General features: G+C 41.2%; 2 protein-coding genes across 2 annotated transcripts in view; one reads left to right on the top strand and one right to left on the bottom strand.

Annotated features, from left to right (window-relative positions):
* Window positions 1–5,979, top strand: part of myb (v-myb avian myeloblastosis viral oncogene homolog) — a 9,264-nt gene extending 3,285 nt beyond the window's left edge. The window contains exons 5-15 of the mRNA XM_020593329.1: window positions 806–1,049; window positions 1,647–1,860; window positions 1,978–2,046; window positions 2,148–2,252; window positions 2,675–2,932; window positions 3,529–3,647; window positions 3,733–3,847; window positions 3,957–4,052; window positions 4,347–4,445; window positions 4,606–4,689; window positions 4,797–5,979. Of these exons, the coding sequence (XP_020448985.1) occupies window positions 806–1,049; window positions 1,647–1,860; window positions 1,978–2,046; window positions 2,148–2,252; window positions 2,675–2,932; window positions 3,529–3,647; window positions 3,733–3,847; window positions 3,957–4,052; window positions 4,347–4,445; window positions 4,606–4,689; window positions 4,797–4,910 (1,517 nt within the window). The 3' untranslated portion in view covers window positions 4,911–5,979. The remainder of the gene's footprint in view (window positions 1–805; window positions 1,050–1,646; window positions 1,861–1,977; window positions 2,047–2,147; window positions 2,253–2,674; window positions 2,933–3,528; window positions 3,648–3,732; window positions 3,848–3,956; window positions 4,053–4,346; window positions 4,446–4,605; window positions 4,690–4,796) is intronic.
* The window catches only part of LOC109956324 (cAMP-specific 3',5'-cyclic phosphodiesterase 7B), a 49,932-nt gene continuing 45,271 nt past the window's right edge, over window positions 3,723–8,383 (bottom strand). Inside the window, exons 11-12 of the transcript XR_002274386.1 lie at window positions 3,934–4,031; window positions 3,723–3,811 (exon numbers count right to left, since the gene is read on the bottom strand). The gene's annotated coding sequence lies outside the window, so the exon portion shown is untranslated. The remainder of the gene's footprint in view (window positions 3,812–3,933; window positions 4,032–8,383) is intronic.

The following is an 8,383-nucleotide window of genomic DNA, read 5'->3' as shown; positions in this document are numbered from 1 at the left end:
AGTACTTTATGGGTCACACGTGAAATAGTGTGGGAGTAATGCATTTTGCACAATACTGCACATCTAGAAACAATGTTGACATTGTTATTGTTATAGCTGTATGAAGATGCTTCTGTTCCCACAGCCATCAGTGACCTTTGTTACATTGGTTTTGTTTTGAGTAACATAGCTGGATACTACTTGCAGGGGACAGGCAGTCAGGTGTCATTCAGGGTGAAAAAAAAAACAATTACTTATGTGCCTGTGTGATTAAAGCAACTATTCTGTAGCAATTCCTAGGTTGCACATTTTTAGTTGTTGTTACTCAACAACCAACATGTTCAGTATATTCCAACCTGTGAAGTATTTATTGAACTAGTTCAAAGGAGTTATATTTCCACCCAGATGCCAATGTAATGATTAGCAGAGTGGCTAACGTGCCGGTGGAAACTCCCAGCAGGTGTTCTCAGTCACCTCCTCAGGTTGAGAGATAAAGACAAGGAGGGGGCAACGAAGGAGTTAGGAAGCATTCAGTGATACAGTATATGAGTTTCTGAGATTTTTTTCTGTTAGACTAACAAGTGTTTACTTTCATTTTGTCTCCCTTATCTTGTGATATCACATCTATTCTACCTCCCATTTACTGTTTACCTCTATACCTTGTTACATTTCTCACTGTGTACCCCTCTACTTCTCCCTCTCCTCCCTGTTATTGCTTCTACCTTCCTCTTTCCTCATGCCCCTCCACTTTCATTCACTTCTCTTCCTTTTCAACACTCTTCCTCCTCCCCTCTCTACTTTCCTCTTTTCTCTGTCCCCCCCACACACACAAACACATGTCCACCACAGGTGATTGAGCTGGTCCATAAGTATGGAGCCAAGCGCTGGTCCGTGATCGCCAAGCATCTGAAGGGGCGAATTGGCAAGCAGTGCCGCGAGCGCTGGCACAACCACCTGAACCCGGAGGTGAAAAAGACATCATGGACTGAGGAGGAGGACCGAATCATCTACCAGGCACATGAGAAGCTGGGCAACCGCTGGGCCGAAATTGCTAAGCTGCTCCCTGGCAGGTGAGGCAGAGAATGAAGATGAGAGAAAGGTGGAAAAAAAGAGAAGATAGATGAATCACTGAACTCTTGTTGGTCAGCTGCGCAATGTTGCGGTTGAGGGTGAAATGGAGGGGAGGTTGCTGAAGGAGGAGTGAAAAGAGAAGAACTTAATGAAAAAGCACATAGAACATGAGAAACCATGGAGGTCTGAATACAGAAGGTGTTTCCCTTGTTTTGCAAGATAGGAATGGACAGGAATATAGTTATTTCCTTGGGAGGAAAAAAGTTCACAAGACAGTGTCAGGACGGCATGGTTTGTACAGAGAAAAGGCACAGAATCAAGTGATAAAGGAACAAAGGAAATGAAGCAAAAAAGATACTGCAGTTTTGACATGATTGTAATTGTGCTGTACTGATAGCCTTATCAATTTTGTATGTGCGTATGTAAGTGTATGTGCGACTGAGACTTTCTGACTATCTGTGTCAGTCTGTGTGTATGTCTGTTTTGATAAGGCTATCAAGTGCCACTAGAGGTTCACCATGCCTTTGCATTTTGTGTGTTTGTGGGCATTCTGTAATGAATAACCTGTAAGTTAATGTGTTATTCATGACACGCAGGACTGACAATGCTATAAAGAATCACTGGAACTCCACCATGAGGCGAAAGGTGGAACAGGAGGGCTACCTGCAGAGCACGGCAAAGAACGGCAACTCGTCACTCTCCATCAACTACATCAAGACGGCTAATCACATCTTCCACAACTCGCCCAGTCATGTGCAGTTGCCTCCGTTGTCACCTGTCAACTACACGTACATGTCCGACACACACAGAGTGAGTGGGCTTTGAACTAAGACTTTGGATTCTGGTGAGAAAACTGAATTATGCTGATTGTGTAGCTGCAAGAGGTTCATTCACTTCATGTGGACTGGTTTCTGATTGGTTTAACAGATGCCTTTCCCCATGGCCTTGCATTTGAACATGCTGAACATTCCCCAGCTTGGAACTGCTGCTATACAGGTAAAACACAATATAACTGAATAGTGAGGCAGGAGGAGGAATGTAAAGACAAGAAAATGGACAGGACTCAATTGGCGCTAAAATCTGCCTCCCTCTCCCAGAGACACTATAGTGAGGAGGACCCCGAGAAGGAGAAGAGGGTGAAAGAGATTGAACTGCTGCTCATGTCAACAGAAAATGAGCTGATAGGCCAACCATCACTACCAGTGAGTTGTGTGTGTCTGCGTAACTTTGGGTGTGAGTGAGTGTGAAAGTTTGAAAGTGTGACAGCTCAATTTATGTGCATGTGCATTTGACCCTGGGTTTAAGGACAGTGGTTGGACATGTGTGTTTGTGGGAATAAAGAGGAGGAAACATCTGGGGGGTCTGTTTCTGAAAAAGTGACGAAATAGGACCTTATCACCATTTTTGTGCATGTGCACGACCCCTTGTGCAACCATGTACTCAACACTTCTGTCACCCTTTATATTAAAGTTCCCTTTCTTCTTCTCTTTTTCTTTTTGTTCAGTTTTTACACCTCTTCCCTTATTGTCAGGCTTGCATTTTCTCTCTTGTGCTAGGTTGACACTTTTTTACACTGGCTGTATCATTTTCAGATGATTCATCCTTATATCCTTTTCTCCCACAGATGAATTTGCCCTATCCGAGCTGGGTCAGCCAGAGCTCTTTGACTGGCAGCTCAGAGGGTGTTGCTATGTCGTTACCTCATCACCAGGCAGCCGCTCCTGCCCTTCATGACCAGAGCTGCCTACCTGAGGAGAGCGCCTCTGCAACACGTGCCCACAGCAACAACAGCAGCAACAGTAACAACAACAGCAACAGTCATCACAGCAGCCCGACGTTCTCAAATACTATTCCAGAGTTCATGGAATCTGTCATTGATTCTGTGAGTATCTGCAGTCATATTAAAAAATATAGTTTAGTTTGTTCATTTCTGTGTGCCATCACCAACAGTGTGAAAACAGATAGCTTAGCAATTAGCATCATAGACTGGTCCCATTAGTGGGTCTTGACCCATATTTTCCCACCCTTTTCCCAGAGCCTCTCCTCAGTGGCTGAGGCCACTACCAATGGGTTCTTCAATAGGAGTGTTCTCAAAACAGACAGGGTCTTGCCCAGTCAGGGATCTAGAGCTGTTCATGGAGCAATGGCTGGTTTCACTGGTTCAACTCCCAAATCTTCTCCAGTCAGAAACCTCCCCTTTTCACCCTCACAGGTAGTTCAAGTAGCTGCAGGTGATCAGAATCCCTCCAATCTGTCATCTGATGACATCAACAACCAATCCTCATGATTAGAGCTTCTCCTGTTAGGTTTCACGTTAGTGTTTTACTTCATTCGATCTATACCTCATCTTTTGAAGCAGCGGCCCTCGTTTCTCCTTCCCTCTCTGTTCTGTACTTCAATCATCTTCAAAACTGTTACTGCCAAAAAGTCAACCTGTCCTCTCTTTGATTGATCGGGTTCCCTCTTTTTGTTTCACAGTTTCTCAACCAGTCAGTGAGCCCAGAACACTCAGACAACGACAGTTTACCCATGAGCTCGCCTGTGGACTCCAAGCCCCTGATCGACCACTCTCTCAGGCCTCAGAAAGAGAATGCGATGTGAGTGCCTCTATCCTTAATCTGTTTAGTTGTGCAGGTTTGGTGTCAGTGAGGCTTTACAAACAGCTGTCTTGTCTTCTCTCAGGTTCAGAACTCCAAACATTCGTCGTTCGATCCTGGAGTCAACACCTCGCACACCCACACCTTTCAGGTCTGTCCTGGCCCTGCAGGAAGCCAAGTATGGACCCATCAAACTACTGGTGAGACAGAAGCCAAAGAATATCTCAAGGCTTGAATTAGTCATGTTAACCACTGTTGTGCTTGCTATAGTGTTCATGTGACTCACTAGGGGATTTGTGTCTTTTCCAGAACACCCCTCTGGAGCAGCAGATGGTGGAGTCTATTAAGCAGGAGCCGATGGAGTGTGCCATTGAGCAGCCTCCTCTGAAAAAGATCAAACAAGAGGTACAACATAAACCTGTACACATATGCAAAACCATTCAGACAAATGTGAGACTGAGATAAGAAGTTTTAGTTTTTATGTTGGCAAAGCAAAGATGCGGGTGAAAAGTGGAGTCTAACTTCAGTTTGCAGTTGTGGCATTGAGTGTGGGTGAATTATTTGAGCTTTTGCAGTTTTGCAACACACTCTTGATCTGCTTGAGGAATAAGTGGAAGTCACTGAAGTCAAGGAAGTCAAGTTTCCATGATTCTTAATCATTGTGTACATTATGTGACCCTTGTGTGTTTTGGGTCCTAGGTGGAGTCCCCATGCGAGAGAAGCCCGTGTATGCAATGGGAAGGACAAGATCTTCACACACAGCTCTTCTCTCCCAATGGATCCGCACAGGAAGTACCTGTAAGTTGACCTTTGACACCACATGTTGTATGTTCTCAAGTGTGAATCCATCCTTGAAATTATTGGAAGACACCCCTCCCTCTGCTTTCTGTGCCATTTAATGTATACTAGCTTAACTTAGGTTGTTAACATACTGTGTGTTTGTAACATTTTAATTCAGGGCCTACTTACGAGCTCATTATTGAGTGAAGAGGGACACAAAGCCTACCACCTCCCTCGCAGAGGCATGGGCAGCCCACTACAGGTGTGTATAAGTTAGCATATCTGGATTTACTTACATAAATTGATAAAAACACAGCAATTGCATGTTAACCATAAAACCTCGTCATCCTCTCTTTCGTTCAACAACAGCAGCTCAGTTCCTGGGAGCAGGTGACATGTGGGAAAATAGAGGAGCATGTTTTGGCCTCAGAGCAGAGCCACAAGTACATCAACACTTATCCTACGAGGACAATGGTCATGTAGACACATAGACTTATGTTGATCTGGAAACATCAACATTCCCTGCGCTAGATGCAGCGCGGCAGCTTTCATATTTGTTGTGGTACAACAGTTGGGAGAGGCTTTATGCCACTGGTGTTTTTACACTTACACTTGTTGGATTTCGACCAACCAAAGACTATAATTGTTTTCTTTGTAATTTTTTTTTTTAATATAGAACTTGCTTTGGGTTTTTATAAATGTTTGTCTTATCACTTCTGGTCTTGTATTATTATCAATGTTGTATTATAAACGGGGTATGGTAGCTATATCATTTGCATTGGGCTGTATTATTATTTCTGAATTTTGATATTAATATAAAGAACAAGTTGATTAATTTATTTCTGTTATTTTCATGATAACATTGTGTTTTTTTTTTTACAATTGGCCAATGGAGCAGTGTTGTAAGTTAAGTATTTAAGCCCTTTTAGCATTATCATATATCCAAAAGCATATTAATGAATTCAAAACTGACCTCTCATTTTTTAACAGGATATAATGGGTCTACTGAGAATTTCAAGTGTTTCTGTCACCTTTTGTGAACACTTAACTACTGAACAAGAACAGCCGCATCTGTTCTTACATTTACGTTATTCATCTGTGAACTATGTTTTACACAACAGGAGGGGGCCGGTCTTATTAGTATTACTTTATTACTACATGTCAGCCTTAAATTTATTTCTGGCCTTTACAGTATCCATTCAAAGAACAAGCAGTTGTGTGTGTACATTAAAAAATTCATTGAGCTTATATGTTTGAAACATGAGCATTCGCCCTGTAAGAGTAAGACCAAGCTGTGCTTGAATTTAATATTTTCCATAAGAAAACAAGAGTACTAAACACTGATATTTTATATTATGATACAAACAAAAGCCCTATTAAAATGTTTGTGTGCTCATTTGTAAGCATTTCTTTAAGTAGTTTTGTATCATTTTATATTGCATATTCAACCAGCATTTCATTTTCATACTAAGACTCGTGACAAACACTCAGTAGACAGTCATTTTTTACATTTTATGCCTTGTTTTTATACTAGCTTTCGAGCAAAAATAATTTTATTAAAGCATTTATACTTGCCAAGTTTTCATGTTTTTTTACTTTTCTATACTGCCTAGTAAATAAAGTGTGTTGTTTTATTACAGTTTTGTGTTCAGTCTGATTTGGGGAACATAACATAGTATCAGCAAATTAAAAGCTGTTCCTTAAGAAAATTAACATTAACTTATATTAATGTAAATATGCTTTTATTTGTTTTAACTTTAGTACATCAGCCTGCAGTGGTTTAGGTTACAAGTCTAAATAGCACTAGGAAGCCACATTGTCATCTGGTGTGATTCCTCTGTTTGAACTAAATGAACTATTCTGCTCTCTGGTGTCTCCAATGTAAAAAAAAAACTATCTCTAGTATTCAAATTTCTGTGGCGATTTTAGTATTCAAATACTCCACCCTCTCTTATCCCACCCACCCACTCTCACACACGCATACACAAATCCCGTAGATACAAAGGCTTGTTATCATAAGGTTGTGTGGAACATATCGCAAAACATTCCCTTGCCAATTACTGTGTATAGTTTTATCAGCTAGTGAAGGGAATAAGCAAATGTCTCCAACTGTTCCCTTTGTTTTGTGGATAAGGGGGACCACTCATACACGTTCCACCAAAAACCAAAATTTGATTCTCTTGATGGTCCTCTACTCCCTTACACTGAGCTTGAGAGTTACACAACTCTAAGCACATGCACACATGTATGAGCTCCACATTCAGCACATTCAGTCTCATGAGGAGACTTTGTTTCCTGTGAGGCCATGAAAGCCAAGGGGCCCAGACTCAGACCAGGAGCTATATTTACACACACCCACCACCACCACACACGCACACACACACACCTACAATTTCTCACCACCTGCACCCCCACCTCACTCTACTCCACCACATTGCCCTCAAATATAGATTCTCTTCTCAAGTTGTAGTCTCTGAGGGACACATAAACAGAGATGAATTTATCATGATGAGCATAGCTAACAGGAACTGTAATGTAAGGCAGAAGTAACCAGAAATAGTTTCCTCAGGGTGCATGCATGCTTATTGCACCTTTAAGTAACACATAATCATATTCATATATCTGTATATATACAACATGGTTTAAGTATTGTAACCACAATGGTGTAAGCAGACAGAAAAGAGATGAGTGAAGGTTTGATGTTGTGAATTCAGAGGATGTTTTAAAATTACCTGTAAGCAAATGTAAAGTGTGTGTGTATGTGTGTGTGTCTGTGTGTGGGGGAGGGGGTATCTTTGGTATCTTGTGGAAAGAGGCCAGAGAAAGAAGCAGACTTTTATACTGGGAATTTCACCATCTTCTACCACACTGAGAAAAAAAATGCCCCAAACCCCACGAGACTCACAGACACCTGCTTCCACTGAGGGAGACAAGGCAGCTGCCTGTGTGTGAGTGTGAAGGGGTAGTGGTGTATCGACGAAAACAATACAAACCCAGATGGATAGTGTAAGACACAACATCCTGCAGTGTGAAGAGGGTGACTTGATGTCAGGGCGTTTTAGGATTCAAACTGAGACCAGCAGGAGGAAAACACGACCTTATTGACTGGACCATGGAGCTCCCAGCTCCTTATTGTTTGCTCATTTTATCAAGAGAGAAAATTCAAGCGTACACGAGGATTGTGTTATCATCAACAGTGCAGCACAGCAATCAGCAACAGGAGAGTGTGATAGTGCACAATATCATCAAAACATTGGCTTACAATGCAGCCATACTGCTGGTGGTGTTTGTCAGGGGTTTTCAAGTTCATTTCAGGTACAAGACTTATTGTTCTCAAAAAGAAGGCAGACACTAAAATAACACAAACTGCATTCTTTATATACATTAAAGTAAATTATAATAGTATAGGAGAATAAAAGCCTTAGATCTGTTAATTAATACTACTATATGAACCAGCAAAAAGCTGAAACTGTGATAAAAACAATTGCTCAAGTTAAATAAGGACACACTTTCTTATAATGGTAGAAGGCAAAATTCTGAATAAAAGAGATGACAAAGGATGCCGTGCTACCAGTTTGGCTTTTGGTCCAGGGATGCCATGGCAACAAGGATGTAAAGACTTTGTAGTGAAGTAAGATAAGTCGAAAAGGACACGAGTTTTGGATGAAGCGTGTAATTAGTAAACAGCTTTTTTAAAGCTCCTTTTTGAAGGAGCTCCAGACCTGATTACATTTAGAATTTATTGGAATATGTTTTGACACAAACTGTAAAACATTTTAAAAAGAGGTTTCTTTTCATTGTTTTCACATGTTAACTGTTTACTGAAATACTCAGCTCTAAATGCCAAAGCAGAAGTTTACTCTCACTGCTACATTTTTTATTCCATCATCCTTTCCCTTTTCCCTTTCAAACATGTCTGTTGCAAGAAGATTGGCTCATAAATTCAGTTTGACATG

This window comes from Monopterus albus, unplaced genomic scaffold (genome assembly GCF_001952655.1).
Source record: "Monopterus albus unplaced genomic scaffold, M_albus_1.0 scaffold19.1, whole genome shotgun sequence".
Classification (NCBI taxonomy): Eukaryota; Metazoa; Chordata; class Actinopteri; order Synbranchiformes; family Synbranchidae; genus Monopterus; species Monopterus albus.
Note: the sequence above shows the minus strand (reverse complement) of the source record. Positions and strands in the feature narration are given on the sequence as shown.